The sequence below is a fragment of the Carcharodon carcharias genome, chromosome 31 (assembly GCF_017639515.1).
Source record: "Carcharodon carcharias isolate sCarCar2 chromosome 31, sCarCar2.pri, whole genome shotgun sequence".
Classification (NCBI taxonomy): Eukaryota; Metazoa; Chordata; class Chondrichthyes; order Lamniformes; family Lamnidae; genus Carcharodon; species Carcharodon carcharias.
Genome location: NC_054497.1, coordinates 24,182,556 through 24,207,154, shown reverse-complemented (window position 1 = coordinate 24,207,154; position 24,599 = coordinate 24,182,556). Strand labels below are relative to the sequence as shown.

General features: G+C 44.3%; 1 protein-coding gene across 4 annotated transcripts in view; it reads left to right on the top strand.

Moving 5' to 3' along the window:
* Positions 1 to 1,961: 1,961 nt before the first annotated feature.
* The window catches only part of LOC121271655 (ubinuclein-2-like), a 77,455-nt gene continuing 54,817 nt past the window's right edge, over positions 1,962 to 24,599 (top strand). For 2 of the 4 annotated variants that reach the window (XM_041177769.1, XM_041177767.1), the window contains exons 1-5: positions 1,963 to 2,276; positions 10,959 to 11,051; positions 13,587 to 13,688; positions 19,953 to 20,090; positions 20,905 to 21,017. In XM_041177769.1, the coding sequence (XP_041033703.1) occupies positions 2,067 to 2,276; positions 10,959 to 11,051; positions 13,587 to 13,688; positions 19,953 to 20,090; positions 20,905 to 21,017 (656 nt within the window). In that variant the 5' untranslated portion in view covers positions 1,963 to 2,066. Of the gene's footprint in view, positions 2,277 to 10,958; positions 11,052 to 13,586; positions 13,689 to 19,952; positions 20,091 to 20,904; positions 21,018 to 24,599 lie in introns of all 4 variants that reach the window. The other 2 variants (XR_005941744.1, XM_041177768.1) reach the window with 2 other exon arrangements.

The following is a 24,599-nucleotide window of genomic DNA, read 5'->3' as shown; positions in this document are numbered from 1 at the left end:
TCCGTCTGGCTGAACTTGTTCTCACGCTGAACAATTTCTCCTTCAACTCCTCTCACTTCCTCCAAATAAAAGGTGTGGCTATGGGTACCCGCATGGGCCCCAGCTATGCCTGTCTCTTTATGGGGTATGTGGAACATTCCTTGTTGCAGTCCTACTCCGGCCCCCTTCCACAACTCTTTCTCCGGTACATCGATGATTATTTCGGTGCTGCTTCATGCTCTCGTCAGGACTTGGAAAAATTTATTAATTTTGCTTCCAATCTCCACCCCTCCATCATTTTCACGTGGTCCATCTCTGACACTTCCCTTCCCTTCCTTGACCTCTCTGTCTCAATCTCTGGTGATAGACTGTCCACCAATATCCATTACAAACCCACCGACACCCACAGCTATCTCGACTACAGCTCCTCACACCCCACTTCCTGTAAGGACTCCATCCCATTCTCTCAGTTCCTTCGCCTCCGTCGCATCTGTTCCGATGATGCTACATTCAAAAACAGTTCCTCTGACATGTCCTCCTTCTTCCTTAACCGAGGTTTTCCACCCACGGTCGTTGACAGGGCCCTCAACCGTGTCCGGCCCATCTCCCGCGCATCCGCCCTCACTCCTTCTCCTCCCTCCCAGAAACATGATAGGGTCCCCCTTGTCCTCACTTATCACCCCACCAGCCTCCGCATTCAAAGGATCATCCTCCGCCATTTCCGCCAACTCCAGCATGATGCCACTACCAAACACATCTTCCCTTCACCCCCCTTATCGGCATTCCGTAGGGATCGCTCCCTCCGGGACACCCTGGTCCACTCCTCCATCACCCCCTACTCCTCAACCCCCTCCTATGGCACAACCCCTTGCCCACGCAAAAGATGCAACACCTGCCCCTTCACTTCCTCTCTCCTCACCGTCCAAGGACCCAAACACTCCTTTCAAGTGAAGCAGCATTTCACTTGCATTTCCCCCAACTTAGTCTACTGCATTCGTTGCTCCCAATGTGGTCTCCTCTACATTGGAGAGACCAAACGTAAACTGGGCGACCGCTTTGCAGAACACCTGCGGTCTGTCCGCAAGAATGACCCAAACCTCCCTGTCGCTTGCCATTTTAACACTCCACCCTGCTCTCTTGCCCACATGTCTGTCCTTGGCTTGCTGCATTGTTCCAGTGAAGCCCAACGCAAACTGGAGGAACAACACCTCATCTTCCGACTAGGGACTTTACAGCCTTCCGGACTGAATATTGAATTCAACAACTTTAGGTCGTGAGTCCCCTCCCCCATCCCCACCCCCTTTCTGTTTCCCCCTTCTCTTTTTTTTTTCCCAATAAATTATAAAGATTTTCCTTTTCCCACCTATTTCCATTATATAAAATAAAAAAAAAAACCCACTAGAGCTATACCTTGAGTGCCCTACCATCCATTCTTAATTAGCACATTCGTTTAGATAATATCACCAACTTTAACTTTAACACCTATGTGTTCTATTGTACTATTGTTGTTGACATCTTTTGATGATCTGCTTCTATCACTGCTTGTTTGTCGCTACAACCACACCAACCCCCTCCACCTCTCTGTCTCTCTATCTCTCCGCCCCCCACACACACACACCTTAAACCAGCTTATATTTCAGCTCTTTCCTGGACTCGAACTCAAGTTCTGTCGAAGGGTCATGAGGACTCGAAACGTCAACTCTTTTCTTCTCCGCCGATGCTGCCAGACCTGCTGAGTTTTTCCAGGTAATTCTGTTTTTGTTTTGGATTTCCAGCATCCGCAGTTTTTTTGTTTTTATATCTATGTGGCTAGTGGCCCGTACGTAGCGATGACGTAAGGTCATAGTGCCCAAACCACACACTGACAAGACGTGACGACGCATTGACGACGTGAGCACGCACAAGCATGACGTAACGCGCGCTGCATGCGCATCTGCCGTGACGTCGGGACGTGCAACATGGCGGCGCTGGTGCGGGCTCAGTGAGGGGAGGGGAGCGGGGCTTTGATCGCGTTACAACGGCCTGGAGCCGGCCCTGGCCCCGGCCTCGGCCCCAGGCCTGGCGCGGCAGGCTCGGCCCGCGCAGACATGACAGAACCGCGGAGGGTGGCCTTCAACACCGTGCCCGCGCCTGCCGACGCCGTGCCCGCGCCTCCCACCGCCACGACTAAGAAGAAGAGGCGAGAGGAGCGGAGCGGCTCGACTCCGGCTAATGTACGCTTCGGCCTGCGGCTGAGTGAGCCAAGCGACCGGAGCCACACCGAGTACAACTACAACGAGCTGCTACGAGAGGCCAAGGTAAGCACCGCGGGACGGCAGCTCAGTGCATCCGTCTCTGGGATTCTCCTGGTGTTTCTTGGCAACCCAGAGACCCCCGACCATAGAAACTCCTCTGTCCCCGCCAGGGACAACCCCCCCCCCCCCGCCCACCAGACACCCCCATAGACCTCCCACTCATAGACCTTCCTCACCCCCACCCCACAGTAATCCCCTCTCCCCGGAGACGACACCCCCCCCCCCCAAACCCCGGAGACTACCCCCCCCCCCCCCCGAACCCCGGAGACTACCGCCGCCTCCCCCCCCCCAAACCCCGGAGACTACCCCCCCCCCCCGAACCCCGGAGACTACCGCCGCCTCCCCCCCCCCCAAACCCCGGAGACTACCCCCCCCCCCCCCGAACCCCGGAGACTACCGCCGCCTCCCCCCCCCCCCAAACCCCGGAGACTACCCCCCCCCCCCCGAACCCCGGAGACTACCCCCCCCCCCCCCCCCCCCCCCACCCCCCGAACCCCGGAGACTACCCCCCGATCCCGGAGACATTCTCCCAACCCCGGACACTACGCACCCCGATCCCCAGAGACTACCCCCCCCGATCTCCAGAGACCCCCTCCCGATCCCCAGAGACCCCCCCACTCCGATCCCCAAGCCCCCCACCCCCCATTCCGATCCCTGCAGAGCCCTCCCACACTCCAATCCCCGGAGAACCCCCACACCTCGATCCCCAGTGACCCCTCCCCCCACTCCGATCCCCGCAGAGCCCTCCCCCCACTCCGATCCCCGCAGAGCCCTCCCCCCACTCCGATCCCCGGAGACCCCCCCCCCCCTCCCCAACAGTCCGATACCCGGAGACACCCCCCCCCCCCCCCCCCCCCCACGACCCCGATCTCTGGGGAGACCGTGGGGAAGATATTTCCATTAGTAGGAGAGACTAGGACCCGAGGGCACAGCCTCAGAGTAAAGGGAAGACCTTTTAGAACAGAGATGAGGAGAAACTTCTTTAGCCAGAGAGTGGTGAATCTGTGGAATTCATTGCCACAGAAGGCTGTGGAGGCCCGGTCATTGAGTGTATTTAAGACCAAGATAGATAGGTTCTTGATTGGTAAGGGGATCAAAGGTTTCGGGGAGAGAATGGGGTTGAGAAACTTATCAGTCATGATTGAATGACAGAGCAAACTCAATGGGCCGAATGGCCCAATTTCTGCTCCTATGTCTTATGGTCACATCGCTCACCACCCCCAATCACTGGTGATATCCCCCCCTCAATGACCGGTGACACCCCTTCCTCCATCGCCGGAGATGACACCCCCCCCCATCTCCAAATCCCCAGAGATGACACTTCCCCACCAAACTTGCGGAGATGACACCACCCACTCTCACCACACACACACACCCCCCAACCCCCCAAATCCCTGGAGACATGCTGCCCCACCCGAGACCCCTGGCCCTCCATCCCCTCCCCTCCCGCGACCCCTAGAATAAGGGTGGGAATAAGCACAAGGAGAGATTAACTAAAGTTTTTGGTTGCTGTGTTTACGTGTGTTCACTTTGTGTTTTTTTAAAAATGGTCGCCTCACACTGCTACCAATCTGAATTTAATGCTGCTTGAGCTCATGGAGGCCTTGGGTGTACCTTCACAGTAAGCAATAAAAACAGCACTGGCATGAGGCTATTATTTTGTAAGCAGAGACTGAAGTGGTCGATTTATTTTTACAAGTGATTCATTTTACTAAGGGAGCGAGGAATATTTTAATATCCGACAAACTGAAAATCTCACGAAGGCTTTTTTCTTGTGTTGTGAGCATTTGCTGAGCTTTCCGCTTGGTGTTGTTGTCTCATCAGCGGTTTTCTTTGTCAAGCAGGAACACTGAAAACTAGGAATGTCACAGCAGAATTAAAATTGTCATTGAAATTTGCCAGCTGATTCAGGAAGGCTCAGGCCTCTGTTTATGAACAGAGCAATTATTTACCAGGTCTGTAACCTGTGCACCTGGCCAGCCTTGGATAAACAACAAACTTGCTTTTTATGTAGAATCCTAAAGGACTTCAGGACATCCCAAAGCACTTCATGAGGCTGCCAATTGTTTTTACAGCAACATCCCAGAGTCTGCAAATGTAATAAATCATCAGTTTGGTGTTGTTGCTTGAGGAATAACTGTTGATCAGGACACCAGGAAGAGCTGCCTCTCCTTTTTGAATAATGCAATGGGACTTATTTTTTACAAGGCAGTCAACACTTGGTCTAAAGTCTCATCTGAAAGCCTGCACCTCCAACTGTGCAGCAATGCCTCAAGGCCATATTGAGGTGTCAGCCAATTCTTATAGTAAAGCTCAAGGCCACAATTTTTGACCCCGGCAAGGCTACTACCCACTGAGTCACGCTTGCAATTGTAAATAACCAACTTTTCATAAACACATGAGAAAAGTCACGATGAAGAAAAGACTAAGTGGCTAACTCATCTCATTTCTCTAATACAGTAACAATCCACGTTCCTTAAACTGCAGATACTAACCAGTCAGGCTCACTGCTTCAAACAGGACAAAACAAGCAAGTAAGAAATAAAGTCACAAATGCAACTGCATTACCTGAAATTTCAGGAACAGTATCACAGGTTGTTAGTTTGACCTTCAGTATGTCAACTCTCCTGTTACAGCATCCACTGATCCTTGCATAGAGCCCTGATGTTTTTGTCCCCACAGCCTTCCCTGGCATGATAATGGATACGATTCTCACTCTTCGAATAAGGAAGTTCTCCAATTAACTATTTACATTTTAAACCAATTTAACTCCTCCTCTTAATTCCAGGATTTACTGTGAAGTAATGTTCCGGGATTATCATGATTCAAACCATTTAACACTTTATCCGCAGTGCTGTCTGCACTTGAGGTCAGCCCTATGGCCACACCTTTGCCTGCCCAGTAGCCGCAAGTATTTAGAGTCAGCTCTGTGGCAGTTTGTTTTTCTTTATAGAATGATCTCTTGTTCAGCCCATGTATCTTTTGATTTTTATTATTCTTTTGTGGGTTGTGAGTGACGTTGGCCAGGCCAGCATTTGTTGTCCTGGAACTGAGTGACTTGCTAGGCCTTTTGAGGATATTTAAGATTCAGAACCACATTGCTGTAGGCCTGGAGTCACGTGATGGCAGATTTCCTTCCCTAAAAGGCATTAGTGAACCAGATGAGTTTTTATGACAATTGATGATGATTGATCATGGTCACCATTATTGAGACTAGCTTTTGGTTCTTGATTTTTTGTTAATTTGAATTCAAATTCCATCAGTGGCCATGTCAGAACATTACTCTGGGTCTCTGGATTACTAGTCCAGTGACATTACCACTATGCCACCATCTCCCCCTGTGTTATGTCCTTCTATATTCAACATGTATGTTATAGTTGGGAACTGAAGATATGCAGTAGGGTCCAGGCCTGAAGGCTGAAGCAGAGTCAGGCTTGTAAATGACTGGAAGAAATGTGAATCTGCTTGCTGCTTTGAACACTCTGTGAGATACCTGCCTCCCCTGAAGTTGTGATTCTGCTGAACAAGCTAATTTCTTGCCTTTGGCTGGCAGCTGGGTGAGGGCCAACAAAACCCACAGAAACAGAAGTCTGAATCATTGGTGGTTTTGTCCTGGATAGACAGGTTAGCCATCCAACACCCAGAAAACAAAGGATATGGAGCTAAGGCAGATGAATGGAGTTGAGGTACAGATAAACCATGATTGAATTGAATGGCAAACATCAAGAGTTTGAATGGCCTTCTCTCATTCCTAATGTTCTGAAAACAACTCATGATGTAGACTGTGTTCTGACACCAAAGACCTGTGTTGAAATCAACTGAACTATGAGTTGAGCAAGGAATTTGTCCCACTCTGGAATTAGCTTTCTGCATATGAAATTAATTTGCATGTTGGGACACATTGAATTTAATCCAGTACAATGATCTCTTGCTGTTGGGACAGGAGAGCAATCCTGTACCACCTCAGGCTTTGTTTGACATTTTACTGAGGTGTTGTAAGTTTGTACATCTGGTGCCATTGTGACATTGCGGAAAATCTCAGTGCTGTTTTGTGTTAAATTTTTATCCTCGATGTTTTGAGCACCTTGTGCATTCAATGGCACCTTATTTATTCTTTTTCTTTCTTTCTTCTTTCATGGGATGTGGGTGTCACTGGCTTGGCCATCATTTATTTCAGGTGTTGGTATTCCCATGCATTTGCTGCTTTTGTCCTTCTAGGTGGTAGAGGTCACAGGTTTGGAAGATGTAGTTAAAGGAGTCTTGGTGAGTTGCTGCAGTGGTTTTGTATACAGTACACACTGCTGCCACTGTGCGTCAGTAGCGGAGGGAATGAATGTTTAAGGTGATGGATGGATCAAGCGGGCTGCTTGATTAACTGCCACCTCTTACTGAAATGCAAACTTGTTTTCCCCCTCAGCCAAACATCTCACTTATTACTCATTTTGCAATTTGATTGCAGTCCTTCCAGTCAATGCCGATTCTTGCTGTGATTCGGTTATGTAGGAGCAAGGCATCTGCCAAGGCTCTTGCCCAAGTGGCTACTCTTCATCTGTGGACCGAGATGCTACTCACAATAAGTGTTTGTCATGGAAGAATGAGTCCAAAGCTGGTCTTTTACCTCAAGCTGGTTTATTCTCAAGACAGCTCTTCAGTGCAGCAGGTTTTTCCAATCCCTTCTACACTAGAGTGTTACAGCTATACCCACTTATACTATTTTGGTGGGTGAACCAGTGCCCTTCACCTGTTTTAATAAGCAGTTGTCTTTAACTATGTAACGCTGTACAATGTAATTGCCAGTTAACAAGAAGATTGTCAAGGTCCAAAAACAATAATTACTGATTCATTGACACTAGATAGTGAATGTTGGTTGACTGTTCAACTGTGAAGGGCATCACAGCCTGACCTTCAGTGCACGCTAACTTTCCAGTCAATTACTAGATTACAGCAGTGATTTAAGTATTTCATTGGCTGTAAAGCGCTTTGTGAGTTTTGAGGTCAAGAAAAGTGCTATATAAATGCAAAATTTTGTCTCACTGATTCTTTTCACCTCCCCTCATTAATTGTGGCACCTGCTGATTGAGATCACTGTATTCTGCATCCCTAGGGTCCAATTTAGAACCTTCTGGTTCAATATCACATTGTTATTCAACCATGAGGGAAATTGGAAGGTGATCTTGAGTCCGTTCCTCAGAAAGATTCTCATAATCCTGTCTTTGCTGTTCACAGACTGTTCTCTCCCATCAAGCAATAACTGTGGGAACTTCTTTTCATGTTTTCCAACTTACCATGGTCCAAAATATGTTTCTTTGGTTTGGATTTTTGGTTTCTTGCAGGCAGGAACTGGTCCAGAAGTTGTAAATCTCAGAAACTTCGGTCATCCCTGTTCATTGTTTGCCCATCTTCCTCCTGGAGGCGTTGACTGACTTTTTAATAGTTTAATTTGTTCTCAAAATGAGGATATTACTGGTGAGGCTGCGTTTTGTCCATTCCTATTTCCCCTGGCAACTGAGTAATTTGCTAGGCTACCTCTGGGACCATTAAGAGACAACCAAAATATTGAGAGTGTGGGGGTATGTTGCTGTAATTGCAATCTTGGAGTAAAATGGAATTGGAGGGCAGGGAATAAATTGGGCCAGGATGTTCAGTGTAACTCAGGTCCAACATGAAGGCCGTATGTTCTGCCTGTATTTTCAAACTGTTCTATATTTGGTTTTATATAGTTGAATGGCAAAATGTTTGGCAATTTGGGAAGCAGGTTTGGTTTTACCTGAGGAATGTTTCTGCAGTGTGGGCTGAGTTGTAAATCTGGTGTGCAATTGTGCTGCCACTGGCAGGAGGGTGTAATTACAGTGTGACATATTTACATAGGCAATTTCAATTTTAAATGTGGACACAGGAACTTATAATGGAAAAGCTGATTCAGGAAGTGCACACAGATATACAAGTTTTAATGTGTTTGTGTTATTTTGCGGGGACTGAACTACATGGGGCTACTCTGCGCTTTGTTGAGGTACAGCGATACAATTTTGTGGCAGTGGAAAATTAAGCAGAAAGCAAAATGTTGCGCATGTGGAAATCTGAAATAGAACCAGACAGTTCTGAAATGCTCAGCAGGTCATCTACCATCTCTGGAGAGAGAGGTGAAGTTAATGTTTCAGATCAATGACCTTCCATTAGTTCAGAAATTAAGCATGGTGCCCAGCTCCTGTGCTGTTTGGAGTGGGACTTAATAGTGATAAAGGTGTTGGTGAGTTTCTGATGGGTTTGATGAGGTACAAAAATTGGAGACATTTAAGTGAAATATGCGGAAGCCCATGAGTTAACACCAGTGGAACAGCTGCAAGTTTTATCATTTTAGTATTAACTATTCAGTGCTTTTGCACCACAAAGTTCTGTTTTTGTCTTGAAACAGAAAATATGTTGGGTTAATTTGCCTGTGGGTTAAGTATTGTGTAACCCTTCAAGGAGGGGAATATGAACCTGCCTTTTCTCTCTTGATTACAGCAGTTTCTGTTGTTTGAAGCTTTCATTTCCATATTGCATACCAGTTTGTGAAATGTGAGGATTGATCAATTTGTTCATCAGTGACTCATCCCCTTTTCCATGGATCAATGAGTCATTGGAAGCGGGTGTCCTGGAAGAGGTTGCTTGGGCGTTGGAGGGGTGTAGTTGCATGGATGCTGGTGGGGCTGTTGGACAGGTTGCATAGGCACTAGGGGAGGGGGCCTGCACGGTTGGGTGGGAGCTGAGGGAGTGAAGTGGGTATTGGGACAGGGGATTACAAGGAAGCTGAGGGTATGGGCTTGCATTTGCACCATTTGCCATTTTGTTCCATTTTTCATATGTAATCCCAGATATGAAGTGCTGGAAAGCTACTCAACTATGTAAGGCATCACAAGTGAGCCTCTTTTTCTTTGCTGTGATCCTTCACTGCACCCACTCAGAGAACAGCATCACAATGGTCCCTGATTTCTTTTCTCCTTTCCTCATCCCAAAGCCAGGCTGTTCTTCACAGAATTGTTACAACACAGAAGATGGCCATTTGGCCCATTGTGTCTGTACCAGCTCTCCAAATGAGCAATTCACTGAGTGCTCACAGTCTCCCCTTAACCCCATGCATTCTTCCTTTTCAGATAATCCAATTCTCTTTTGAATACCTTAATTGACTCTGCTTCCACTGCACTCTCAGTCGGTGCATTCCAGATCCAATCCACTCACTGAATGAAAAAATATTTCCTAATATCACCATTGCTGCTTCTGCCAATAATTTTAAATCTGTGCCCCCTCTGTCTAGACCCTTCATGATTTTGAATATCTCTATCAAATCTCCTCTCAACTTTCTCTCCTGTAAGGAAAACAGTCCCATCTTCTCCAATCTATCTTCTGAAGCTCTTCATTCTGGAACCATTTTTGTGAATCTTTCTGCACTCTCTCAATGCCTTCACATCTTTGCTAAAGCAAGGTGCCCAGAACTGGACGCCATACTCCAGTTGACTTCCTGCTCTTGTGTTCTTTGCTCCCATTAATAAAACCTAGGATATTGTATGCTTTTTGAACTGCTCTTATCACTCATACTGCCACTCTAAGAATCAAGTTTTTGACTTTTGGACAGGAATGATGAAAAGTCAAAGATTAATATGTTATCTTCTGATAAATGTATGAAGCAAAATGTCCCATTTAGCAAGAGGCAGCACAGCAGCATTGAGCTTCACCCCTGTTTACCTCTCCATTGGACTGGCTTAGTCTCTGGCATGTTGTATGTTGATTGAATAGTGAAGCTTCTCAGAGCAACTGCTTTGGATCCCATTCATATTGAATGCTGATTGCTGCTGGCTTACTCTAAATTAAACAAATCAATATTGTCAGACTTTTGGCAAAAACTCCCAACAATGACCTTTTGATTCAGGGTTTGGCAGGTCAGTTGAATCATGATCGTTATTCGTTACCTGGGTGCCGTTTCCACCAATGGCTCATTTGTGTGAAGAAGTACTTCCTGACATCACCCCTGAACAACCTAGCTTTAATTTTAAGGTTATGCCCCTTGTTCTGGACTCTTCCCCACCAGAGAGAGTAGGATAGTTAGAGAGAAACTATCAAATAGTTTAATCTACCTCAATAATATCATCCATTAATCTTCTATTCAAGGGAATACACCTGGCCTCGCCTTATAATTTAATCGTTTTTAGTCTGGTATCATTCTGCTGAATCTGCGCTGCAACCCCCACCCACCAAAGGCCATTAACTCCCTCCTCCCTCATTCACCAGGCATTGCCTCACTGACTGACCTCCAGTATCCTGTACACCTAGTCATTAGCGAGATAATGTTGAGTTGTTCTAATCTGATCAGCCTCACATATAAGCTCGATCCTGTGCTCCTGACACCTATATGTGCTTTTAATTGAGATGGATCGGGGAGAAGAGTTGCTTGTTAACAGTCTGTCATAGGAACATGGCTGATTTTTGTTATTCTCCTACCTTAGAGACACTTGGGCTAATCATAGCATCACCAGCTCTGCTCTAATTTAGATCAGCTAACACAGCATAGACCTGGCACTTCCGTAGCCTGTTTGAGTCAGCACCTCACTATGCAGGTACCCAACTGAGACACCGAGAACTCTCCCATATCACTTGTCAACCTGTTCTCCCACGCACTCAGACAAAACGTTTTTCTTTTTGTTTCAACAGAGAAATTTTGCCAATCCTGATGATCCCTTCAACAATGAAGAGAAGGAGAGAAAAGAAGTGGAAGCTTTAGCAAAGAAACTTGAGGAAAAATACGTGAGTGTTGTGTGTGTGAAGAGATGCAATTGTGAGAGCACACAAGCAAAAGAGTGCACACGGGAGGTACATCAGTTATGGAACAGAATCTTGACATTCACAACACTTCTGCCCTTCCTAAGAAGGAAGAACTTTCACAAACTCAGGATGTCCCAAAGCTCTTTACACCCATTGTGATGTATTTTTTGAACTGTAGTCACTTTTGTAATGTAGGAAACATAGCAGCCAATTGTGCATAGCAAGCTCCCAAAAACCGTAGATGAGATAATGGTAAGATAATGTGTTGAACAGGATACAGAAACACTCCAGCCCTCTGAGCATAGCTCCATGCCCAATAAAATGCCATCCTGCACGCTGGCTGTTTCAGCTCAGCTAATTTCCCAAGTCTTCCGTGGCACTGTCTCAGGCCTGTGCCCACGAACATTCAATCCCTGGGTATAGAATGAAGCTGAAATGGTAGCAGCTTTGATATTCAAACTCTTGGCTCTTAAGCGCATGTGGATGGATAATTCAAACTATAAAGTGATCAATATAATTGATCGTGATAATTTAAACCAACATTTTGCATCGGTCTTCAGGGTGGAGGACACTATAAACATTCCAAAGATATTAGATAAGCAAGGAGCTAATAGGAGGAAAGATCTTGTAACAGTCTCTAACATGAGGGACAAAGTATTTGAGCAATTAATGGGACTAAAGGCAGACAAGTCACCAGGACCTGATGGCCAGCACCCAAGGATTTTAAAGGAAGTGGCTGCAGAAATAGGTCGAAATATTCCAGAACTCACTGGATTCCGGGAGGGTCCCAGTTGATTGGAAAACCGCTAATGTGACACCCCTGTTCAAGAAGGGAGGGAGACAAAAAATAGGAAACCATAGGCCAGTCAGCCTAGCATCCATTGTTGGGTAAATGCTAGAGTCCATTATTGAGTAAGAAATAGCAGGACATTTAGAAAAGTTTAACACAATCAAACAGAATCAACATGATTTTGTGAAAGGGAAATCATGTTTGACAAACTTGCTAGAGTTCTTTGAGGATATAACAAGCAGAGTTGATAAAGGGGAACCAGTAGATGTAATACCAGAAGGCATTCGGTAAGGTGCCGCATAAAAGGTTATTGTGCAAGATAAGAGCTCATGGTATTGGAGGAAATGTATTAACACGGATTGAGTATTGGTTAACACATAGAAGACAGTCGGGATTGATGGGTCTTTTTCAGGTTGGAAAGACGTAACTAGTGGAGTGCCACAAGGATCAGTCCTAGGGCCTTTATTATACCATATATATTAATATATATTAATAACTTGGAGGAGGGGGCAGAGTGTAATGTATCCAAATTTGCTGATGATACAAAAACAGGTGGGAGGGCATGTTGTGATGAGGACATAAAGAATCTGCACGGGGATATAAACAGTTTGAGTGAGTTGGCAGGTGGAGTTTAATGTAGGAAAGTATGAGGTCATGCACTTTTAGGAAAAATCAAAAGGCAGGCTGTTATTTAAATGGAGAGAGACTCCAAAAAAGCGCAGCACAGAGGGATCTGGGTGTTCTTGTGCATGAAACACAAAAAGTTAGCATGCAGGTGCAGCAAATAATTAAGAAGGCAAATGGAATTTTGGCCTGTATTGCTAGGGGGTTGGAGTTTAAAAATAGGGAAGTCTTGTTACAGCTGTACAGGGTGTTGGTGAGGCCGCACCTGGAGTACTGTGTACAGTTTTGGTCCCTGTATTTAAGAACGGATATGCTGGCATTGAAGGCAGTTCAAAAGAGATTCGCTAGGCTGATTCCTGGGATGAAGGGATTGATTTATCAAGAATGGTTAAACAGGTTAGGCCTTTATTCATTAGAGTTTAGAAGAATGAGGGGTGATCTTATTGAAAAGTACAAGATTCTAAGGGGGCTTGACAGGGTAGATGTTGAGAAGATGCTTCCACTAGTGGGGGAATCCAGAACTAGGGGACATAGTTACAGGATAAGGGGACATTCATTTAAAACTCAGATGCGAAGGAATTTCTTCTCTGAGCAAATGTCTGGAATTCTCTACCTTGGAGTTGTGGAGGCTAGTTCAGTGAAAGTTTAAAGAGGAGGTAGGTAGATTTTTGAAATATTGGGGAGTTGAGGGCTATGAGGAGCTGAAGGAGTTGAGGCCTGGGGCAGATCAGCCATGATCTTATTGAATGACAGGGCATGCTTGAGGGGCCGAATGGTCATCTCCTATTTCTTATGTTCTAAAAGTTGTGTTGTTTTTGTCTCTTTGGTGTTGGCCGAATTATATCTATGATGATACAGTGCTTCAATGTTGCATATTGGTCACTGGCAAGAAACTGTCGCAAAAGAGTTCAGGATATTTGCTAGTGTGGAAGAATCCAGCGTGAAATGACTGCCTTTTTGTCCTTGTTGTAAACATACGCCTTGAGGTAAACCTCTAACAAGGATATATCTCCAACAATATAATTCTATGAGCAATTTTGCATCTGTCCTCTTGTCCCTTTACCTAAAAGGGAAACAAACTAAACAACTTCTGCAAATTGCAGGGTCAAAAGAATCACAAGCGACGGAAAGACCGCATGCAGGATTTAATTGACATGGGGTACGGTTACGATGACACAGATCCATTCATTGACAATTCTGAAGCGGTGAGTGTTGGTTTCTGATGACTTGTGTTGCTGTTCCTTTGGCAAGAAATGAGTACTTGTTTCTAAGCTTCACTTTGTGTGTTGTAAAGAACCTAACCAGCCACTCCATGGGACAAATCAGTAGCAGAACCAACAGCAAAGCACAGTGAGTTGCGGCTGATATGGTGGTTTGCATGACATTTTAAACGTGCCGAGTGGTCTCCTTTTGTGCTGTAACAATTGGTGATTCTGTGTAAGGGGAATGGAGTTTAAAATAGGGAAGTCTTGTTGCAACCATACAGGACAATGGAGAGACCGCACCTCAAGCCTTGTATACAGTTTTGATCTCCTCACTTCAGGAGGAATGTACTTGCATTAGCAGCAGTTCAGAGAAGGTTCACAAGGCTGACTTAAGAGGAAAGGTTGAGCAGGTTGGATCTGTACTCTATCACAAACACTTTAATCATGGAAAATGTTTCATCTTCAAGGACTAAACATTCTAGAAGAATTTATGTGTTTTAAACGATACTGCCCCTTAAAGGGTTAATGCAAGAACTCTGGTTGCTGCTGTTCCTGGAAAAGGCAGCATTTTACAAGAAAAGGTAATTCAGCAGTTTTCAAGAAGCTGGAAACCCCTTGACCCCAGTGGACTGTTTACCAGAGGGTCACAAGGCGATTAATGGCTTTCGAAAAAACGATGCCATGAAAACTGTGTTAAAAAGCTGCTACGATGTTTTGCTTTGGAGGAAACAAGAAGGATCAGCTGCTTGGGTAAGGAAGACAACAGCTCCTGAAGCTCCAGACCCAGTCCAAAGCACAAAGTGAAAGGAAGTTTCTCCGAAGTCACTCTACGTTCTGAAATCGACTGACTGCAAGTTTTCCATGAAGTCCGTCTGAAAAGTATCATAAGAGTCATTGATTATTTCCCAGATCAGTGCTGAGAAACCGACCGTATAACCTGGACACCATTTCAAGAACTGTGCCATTTATTCTTTTCCCTTGAACCATTGACTTTTAATCTTTTGGCAGAATACCTCTATTTTATCTTATTTTTGTGTGTGTGTGTGAGCATTAGGGTTTTTAGAAGGAGCGCTGCTTATACTCCCATATTTCATACTGTATGTAATAAGCTTTGCCTTTCAACTTGAGAAGTCTGGTTTTACAATAAACTAATAATTTTCTTGTTTATTGAAGAAGCCTGGCATTGCGTGGTCATTCTGAGATTAATAGGTAAAGCACATATTTGACCCTATAGCTAGCTGGAAAAATCATTTAAATATATGTTGTGACCTGTGGAGTAGTGAAACTGGAGGCAGACAGTGCACTCCACCCATCTCTGTCTTAACAACTCATTGGAGTTTAGAAGAATGAAAGGTGATCTTATTGAAACATAAGACCCTGAGAGGGTTTGACAGGCTGACAGTATGTTTCCCCTCATCAAGGAATCTAGAACTGGAGGCACAGTTTAAAACTAAGGGACCTCGCATTTATGACAGAGATGAGAATTTTTTTTCTCAAAGTTGTTAATTTTTTGAATTCACTTCCCCAGAGACCATTGGAGGCTGGATCATTGAGTACATTTTAAGGCTGGGTTTAACGAATTTTTGTTGGTAAGGGAGTCAGGGGTTATGGGGGGTTGGTGGCAGGCAGGGAAGTGGAGGTAAGGCCACAGTCAGGTCAGCCATGATCATATTGAATTGGGAGCAGGCTCTGGGCCGAATGGCCTACTCTTCCTATTTCTTATTTTCTTAAGTAAATCATGCATTTTGGACTAGTATTCTGACCATTATCAGTGCACTCTTCAAGCAAAGTATTTTCTCTCTTCCCTTATGTGCTTAGTAATATTTTCTACCTACCAGCATGAGGCGTGGATTTCTTTCCTAAGTGTCCATATCCACAAGCAGGATCTTAATAAGACTTGTAAGGTCCATGGAGTGAATTTACATTGTGGCCAGAGTTTCCTGCCACCACTGTGAGCAATACTGAACATTAAGAGGGTAATTTTCCAAGTGGCAGGGGGCCATCGGCCGCCAGCTTAGTGCACTGGACTATTAGAAGTCCACAGTTGGTAATTTTCCATTTGTGTTCATAGTTTCTCCACCGACAGCATGTCCTCAAAAAATATCCTCTGCTGTGACTGTTATGTTTGCAAACTTAGTGGTTAGTGTTTGAACACTGGCAGACATATAGTGCAACTGTGTGGTGATATTAGCACAATTTAATTTCGTGGCTAGATATGATGAAAAAAATAACTTGCATTTCAGTCTCACCGGCGTTGGTTGATATGGGTTGACTCGTGTTTTTCGAAATCCGGAGGAAGTTCAACACTGAAAGCATGAGTACATGTCAATGCAGACAACTGTTTTGTTACTGAATAAGGGAACTATGTACAACAGAATCCTTTCAGTTCTGGGAAACAATTTCACAACCATGATGATCTCGCTCTGGGGGGTGGGGTGGCACATTTTGAGAACTCATCATCCAAAACCACCTCTTTCCTCAATGGTTCTTAAACTTGGTTCATTCTAGAAATGGCAGATGATAGTATCCCTGAAGGCCACCTGTATCTGATGAAGCGTTTTAGTGTTCACATGGAAAATGCTCCAAAGTGAAGCTACTTTTTGAGCACATGCCACATTTAAAAAAAAAAATGATTTCATAGGATGTGAGCTTCAATGACAAAGCCAGCACTTGTTGCCCCTTCTGAATTTCTCTTAAGAAGGTGCATGTGTGCCTCTTGAACCACTGTAGTCCATGTGGTGTAGAAAGTCATAAAGTGCTGTTCGGGAGGGACTTCCAGGATTTTGACCCAGCAACAATGAAGGAACAACAATTTAATTCTAAATCAGGATATTATGTGGCTTTGAGGGGAATTTGCAGGTGGGGGTGTTGCCATGCATCTGCTGTACTTGTCTTTCAAGGTGGTAGCAGTCCCAGGTTTAGAACGTGCTGACAGTAAGCTAGGCGACTTAGGTGACTTCTGCCTTGTAGATGGTGGACAGGATTTGAGAAGTCGGGAAGGTGTCATCAACAGTGCTATCAAGTACTTATATAGCAAAAACCTGCTCCCTGATGCTCAGTTCAGGTTCTGCCAGGGCCACTTGGCTCCTGAGCTCATTACGACCTTTGCCCAGATATGAACAAAAAATCTAAATTCAAGAAGTGAGGTGAGAGTGACTGCCCTTGACATCAAGGCAGCATTTGATGAAATGTGGTATCAACAATTCTGTTGTACATAGTTCCCTTATTCAGTAACAAAACAGTAGTCTGCATTGACATGTACTCATGCTTTCAGTGTTGAACTTCCTCCGGATTTCGAAAAACATGAGTCAACCCATATCAAATAACGCCGGTGTGACTGAAATGCAAATTATTTGTTCCATCATATCTAGCCACGAAATTAAATTGTGCTAATATCACCGCAAGTCACTCACCTGAAAATTCCCAGCTTCTGCTCTTGGAGTATCAGTATTTATATGGCTGGTCCAGTTCAGTTTCTGGTCAACCGTAACCCCCAGAATGTTGATGGTGGGGGATTCAGCAGTGGTAATGCCATTGGATGTCATGGGGTGATAGTTAAATTATCACTTGTTGGAGATGGACATTGCCTAGCACTTGTGTGGCACAAATGTCACTTGTCTCTTCTGAGCCCAAATCTGAATGTTGTCCAGATCTTGCTGCATATGGACACATATGGCTTCAGTCTGAGTGAATGAATCATGTGCAAACACCAGCAAACATCCTCACTTTTGACCTTATGATGGAAGCAAGGTCATTGATGAAACAGCTGAAAATGGTTGGGCCTAGCACACTACCCTGAGGAACTCCTGCAGAAATATCCTGGGACTGAGATGATTGACCTCCAACAGACACAACAATCTTCCTTTGTGCTAGATATGACCCAACCAGTGGAGAGCTTCCACTGATTCCCACTGGCTTCGATTTTTCTGGGCTCGTTGATACCACATTCCATCAAATGCTGCCTTGATGTCAAGGGCAGTCACTCTCACCTCACTTCTTGAATTCACATTTTTTGTTCATATCTGGGCAAGGATTGTAATGAGGTCAGGAGCCAAGTGGCCCTAGCAGAACCTGAACTGAGCATCAGAGAGCAGTTTTTTGCTATGTAAGTACTTGATAGCACTGTCGATGACACCTTCCATCATTTTGCTGATAGTTGAGAGTAAACTGATGGGGTGGTAATTGAATGGATTTGTCCTGCTTTTTGTGGCAGGGCATACCTGGGCAATTTTCCACATTGTTGAGCAGATGCCAGTGTTATAGCATTGCTGGAGCATATTGGCTAAGGGCGCAGTTAGTTCTGGAGCACAAGTCTTCAGTACTGTTGCTGGGATGTTGCCAAGGCCCATAGCCTTTGTGGTATCCAGTGCCTTCAGCCGTTTCTTGATCTCTCATGAAGTAAATTGAATTGTTTGAAGAATGGCATATGTAATGTTGGGGACCTTGAGGAGGCTGAGATGGATCGTCCGCTCGGCACATTTGGCTGGCAATGGCTGCAAGTGCTTCAGCCTTGACTTGTTCACCGGCATGCTGAGCTCCCCATCATTGTTGTTTAATTGTCCACCACTGCTTGTGACTAGATGTAGCAGGACTGCAGAACTGATCTGTTGATTGTGGGATCTGTCTATCGCATGGTGCTTCTGCTATTTGACATGCATGTAGTCCTGTGCTGTAGCTTCACCAGGTTATCACCTCATTTTCAGGTGTGCCTGGTGCTACTCCTGATATGCAACCCTAATCCCTCGTTGAACCAGGGTTAATCCTCTGGCTTATTGGTAATGGTGGAGTGAGATATTTTCCGGGCCATGAGTTTACAGATTGTGACTGAATACAGTTCTGTCTCATGGATGCCCAATTTTGAGCTTCTAGTTCTGTACTGAATCTATCTCATTCAGCATGGTGGCAGTGCCACATGATAGTAATGGTATTGGTGTGAATTCAGGACTTCATCTCCACAAGAATTTTGCTGTGGTCACTCCTGCCAACACCGTCATGGATGTATGCACTTGCGAGAGGTAGATTGGTGAGGATGAAGTCAAATAGGTCTTTCTCTCTTATTGGTTGCTTCTTCATCTGCTGCAGACTTGGCCTGACAAATATGACCTTCGGGGCCCATTCAGCTTGGTCAGGCATTTCCATAGCAGTTTAGTACAACTGAGTGTCTTTCTAAGCCATTTCAGAGGAGTCTTAAGGAGTCATCACATTGTGTGGATCTGGAGTAACATGTAGGTCAAATTGGGTTAGGACAGTAGATTTCCTTCCCTAAACCAGGTGAGTTGTTATGACAATCTGATAGCTTCATGGTCACCATTACTGAGGCTAGGTTTAACTCCAGATTTTTATTAATTAACTGAATTTATATTCCTCCAGCTGCCGTGATGGGATTTGAACCTGTGCCCCCAGACCACTCGCCTGGACCTCTGGATTACTAGTCCAGTAACATTACCACGATACATTGTTCCCATATAGCATCAATGTGGAGGACATGCAATGTAAATTTCCATGAGCTGTGGGTGGTTTTAGTTCCATTTTGTCAAGCTATGATGTGAATTAAGGAAAGGAAAATAAAGCTTTCATTTATACAGAGCCTTTCATTTCCTCCAGAATATCCTAAAAACAGATTACAGCTCTGGAGGTAAAAGTTGGAAACAAAATTTCAGACACAGGAAAAATTGTTGGGCTTATGGGAAAAGAGCAGGAAATGGGATGAATTGGATAGCTCCTTCAAAGAGCCAGCATAGGCATGATGGGCTGAACAGACTCATGTGCTGTATGATTCTATGATCAGTGACATTGCACACAGGGAGTTGAGGGCAAGCATGCCTTCAGGTGAAGTGGGGTTACGAGTGAGGAATAAGTGGACTGAAGTGCAATTTGATGTCAGATATATCCTATCCTTGGTTTTTTATTATAGTTTGATATTATTTATAATTAAGTAGCAAAATTGATAGCATCAGATTTGGTTTCTCTGCAGTTTCTGTTCTGATTGTGTTATAGGAATTCATAATGGAAGAAGTAGCATAGTGTTGACATTTTTAATGTATTATAGAACTGCACAGGCAGCCGTTGACATGTACAGGGTATCATCACACATACCAAAAATGTATATATTTCAGATTAAGTCGTAGTAACACTGAGCAATATAAACTGGGTAGCTCCAACCACTTGAACACCGCACACTTGTCTGTTTAACCCAGACTAAAAATTCCAGCTCACAGCTGCAATTAGCAAAGGCTTCTGCTGAAACCTGAATTTATTTTCCAGTATGATGAATTGGTGCCGGCCTCCCTGACAACAAAATACGGAGGATTTTACATAAACACAGGAACTTTACAGTTCCGGCAGACGTCCGACACTGAAGATGAAGATATGGTGGGAAAGAAAAGACTGAAATCACCAAAAGTAAGTCATGGTTTGATTTTAATTCCATGGTGGATTGTGTGACTTGGAAAATACCCCAAATAATGTTTATTCTGACCACCACGGACCCCCCCTTCCCCCAACACCAGGCATAATGATGAGAGTGGGCCACCTCAGTTTCTAGTAATCCTCTAATCAGACTCGCTACTCGGAACTGCACACTTCCACTTTGCAGGTCGAGTTTGGAGATGTGCATGCATGTCTGTGTCACGTAATTCTGTGACACAGCGGATTGGTGCACTCGTCCTTTGTAATGTTTACTTGATCTATCTGCTGGACATGAGTGTCTATGACGCCCCCACCACCCTGCCTCAACACAGCCCCGAAGTGCCTTCTATTCTGGTTATCAACTCTTTGCCATCTAATCCTATTTTCCACCTGTCCACCACATCATTATATATGTTCACTTGTCCAATTCACTTTTATGTGTTCTAGTCACTGCCTTAATAGCTTTTTCTGGTAATGCATTCCGGAGCCTACAAGCTTTTTTTAGGAAAGATATCTCCTAGCTTCCCCCTTTGAGTGATAACCCTCTGTTTACGCCTTCTTGTTATTTGCTGTCGTTTGTATTGCCAATGTTCTACCACAGGGATTAAAATGCACCAAGCTCCCTGAGATGCTGTATAATTCCATTGCTTTCTTTTTAAAAAGGATGTTTTGTAATAAATTTGGAAGTACTGATGAAATGCCATCATTAGGTATTGCGTGAAACTTGGGCTTGAAGTGACAAAATGTCGTGTGTATGTATTTTCTTAGTTGACAGTAAGCAGAAAACTAGCCATGTTTTTCCTTTTAGAGACAAAAATTAAAAGATGGAGAAGACAGGGTGGTGAAAAAACAAAGAAAGAAGGACGAAAGTGGGTTGAAAGAGAAGAAGTCAAGGAAGCTGAAGGTTTCAAAGGAGTCTGGGTGAGTCGGTCATGCTGAGTTGCTAGAATGGCAGCGAATACAAGGTGTCATTAATCACAGTCACTGAAAAGTTGTTACTGCAGATTAGATAGATATTCAAAATACAGTTAGATGGGAGATTTAATGTACTGGAGGGATGGGCTTTATTGTCTTTTCTCTTCCCTGTCTTGCTTATGGCAAAATGTTGGGTTTTCTGTCCATGTCCTCCAGGGCAGGTGATTCTGTGTAATGATGCATCTTGCATTGGATGGTTTGGTGTCATCACATTGTTGATGTCATTCAGTGTGTTGTGCTGTTCCATGACTATTCCAGTGCTCTACTGGACAGCTTCCCACCTACCCACCCTCCAGAAACTTGAGCTCATCAAAAACTTTGTCCATATCCTAATCCGCACCTAGTCCATTTTATCCATCACCCCCTTAGGCTTCCCCCTCCTGTTCCAGAGATGAGATTTTTATAAGAGTTAAGTAGGTTCTTGAGAAAGTTAGCAATGGGTGAACCATAGCTCTGGGGGTAACTCCTCCAATGTAAGATTCTCATCCTACAGTGCCTCACCATTTCCTTTCTTTGTAAACTCTTTAGCTCTACAAACCTCCAAAAGCATTGCATTCCTCTAATTCTGGCCTCTTCTGTATCCTTAATTTCCTTCTTCATATCATTGGCAGCCATAGTTTCAGCTGTCTAGGCCCTAAGTTTGTTTGCTAAATATTAAATCAGACGGACCAGTAACTTCCCATATCTTGATTCCTAGCTTGTACTGAGTTAACTCAGCTTAGTCAGTGTAGATGCTGGAGTTAGACTTGTTCCTCCTGAGCCAGGGAGGAGATTTTTATGAGAAATGATATTTAGGTTCTTGAAGAAGTTAACAATGAGTGAACCGGATGCCTGATAGTGCATAAAAATACTTCACTGTTCTCAAAACCAAGCCACTGAGAAGCCACCATAGGTATGTTCTATGAGGTATGTGCTGATGAAAGGTCAGAGGCCTGAACCATTAACCCTGTTTCTCTCTCCACAGATGCTGCCTGACTAGCTAAGTATTTGCAGTATTTTCTGTTTTTATGTTCTGTGGGTTATGTCCAAACCTAAGCTTAGCACAGGTTGTCAAGAGCCAAATCTTTGGCACCCCAAAGTGTGCTGGGTTGCTATTGCAATTATCAGCTCAAACGCTGCAATTTATCAGCACAAAGTTTCTTGCTGGTCCTTCTAAAATATGCTAAGGATAAAAGTTTTATGCCATTTAGCACATGGTGTATTATTCTGCTTTGCATAATGAGAACTGCCCCTTTAAGGCCACAAGGTGTGAGTAAGCCCATCCCAAGGTTAATAAGCTAATTCTTCTCATGGATATTCCAAGGTCAACCAAAGAGTAATTGTGCAAATGCAGGGACTGGAACTCTGCTGGCAAAAGGAACATGCCCAGGCATTGTGCCTTTTTTGAATTAAGCAAAAGTTTGGGGGGCAGTAGTTCCCTGGTGCACTCCCCATGGCAACACCTCGACCAATCAGAGTCGACCTGCCAACAAATTAGTACCCTTTTTCATGCAGTATGAATTGTTGCTTCGTTGAAATTTGGTATTCTTGTGGCTGTGCTGATGAGTGCAAGACAAAAAGATTTGATGGCTTGTCTGTTTTTCAGCAATACAAAGAGTAATTGTTAGTCAGTGATTATGCAACAGCACAAAATGCCTCCCTTTTTTTGTTCTGAAGGTTATTTTGCATCTGTAACTGAGTACATGGGACTTTGAACTTTACTATTAACCCACTCCTTTCGTATTGAGTTCAGGACCTGGAGAGCAAGGAATAATTGAGCCTGGGTGTTCAGAAATAATTCCCCATTTTAAAGTCAAAGGCACGGACCTTATTTTTATATTATACTTGGATAAATATTATTTACTGTTGAATAGCAAAATTGACAGCAATTTGGGGAGCAGAGAAACAGAGGCATCACTCTGCAGTACAGGCTGAAGGGCTGTGTGCTGTTATAGTGCAGGGAGGGTGTAATTATGGTGTGACGAGTTTACATAGGCATTATAAATGTTACCGTCGAAATTTATATTGGAAAAGTTGACAAAAGTAATGGACAACTGGAAATATGGGTTAAAAGATGGGAAACTGTCAGTGGGTGTAAAATTTTTAGTATATTATCTATAATAACACACAACTTTTGTTTGTCTGGACTGTTTTCATTGGTCAGTTTAGAGGTTGTGGCTGTTGTTGGGTTTATTTGTGGATTGTCCCTGGATGCACTCAGCACCTGAATGTTATTTTTAAAAAAACAGTTTAAAAAAAAATCTAAGTAACCGACTGCCACCCCACAGGTACAGAACAGCAGAGTTTTGCAGAACAACCTCACTAAGCACAAGGCACTCTGCAAAGGGGAGGGATGGACGGGAACATTTGGCAGGGGAAGGGTTGTTGGGGACAGTATGGGGTGAGGGGTGGGCATAGGTGGTGGAGTGAGGGATGGGGAGAAGGCATGGATGAATGTATGGGAAGTATGAATTGAGGGTGGGGATGGCATAGGGAGAACAGATAGGATGGGGATGATATGAGGAGAATGGCATAGGAATGAGGAAATGGAATGGGATGGGGATTTCAGGAAATGATGTTGCAATAAAGATACTAATTGCACTGTAAATGTTTTGTGAATTGGAAGATGAGAGCCCAACCTGACTGGAGGGATGAGTGGGGTGAGGGGCATGGGAGGGAAATGTCATGGTGGGTGGGCAACAAAAGGGGTGGGGGGAATGCTTGGAAGGTGGGTGGATGACAGGATGGAGATGACACAGGAAGAAGGGTTAGAATGCGATGAGGGCAATACGAGAGGAATGAAAGGGAGGGGGTTAGCATGAGAGGGATGACAGGGGAAGATTAAATTTAAAAAGTAACATTGCATTAAAGATACCAGTTTGACTGCAGGTACTTTGCAGGTCTCTTCTAGCAGATGTTTACATTTCATTTGCAAAACAGAAATAAACAGGAAACACATTATATCAGCACTATAACGCTTTTTAAGTTCAGGGACACGTGTGGGTCTTGACCCCATTCTACCGTTTGCAGAATACACATCTGAAAAGAAAGATTGAAAACAAGTTTTCTTTTCTTTGAAAATTTCACGTCAACTTGAGGCTGACAATGAAGTGGGGTTTCTGTAGCATCCCCCAGCCCCTTTGGTTAAATACGTTACAAATGTTGCTTGTCACTGGCTTGAATGGAAAGTGACCAGAGCAGGAATTAATCCGAACCTGTCCATGTTAAGTAGAATGAACAGCATGGAAATAAAATGTTTGGTCCAACTGGTCCAGACCGGAGTTTGTGCCCCACACAAGCCTGTTCATCTCACCCGATCAGCATGACTTTCTATTCCTTTCTTCGTCACACATTTCCCCTTAAGTGCATCTGTTTATTCACCTCAACTTGTGAGTTCCACATTCTAACACTCTTTGAGGAAAGAAGTTTCTCCTAAATTCCCAACGTATTTGTTAGCAACTATCTTATATTTATGGCCCCTAGTTTTGGACTCCCCATAAATAGAAAAATCTTTGCATCTAACCTATCAAGTCTCTGCATAATCGTGAA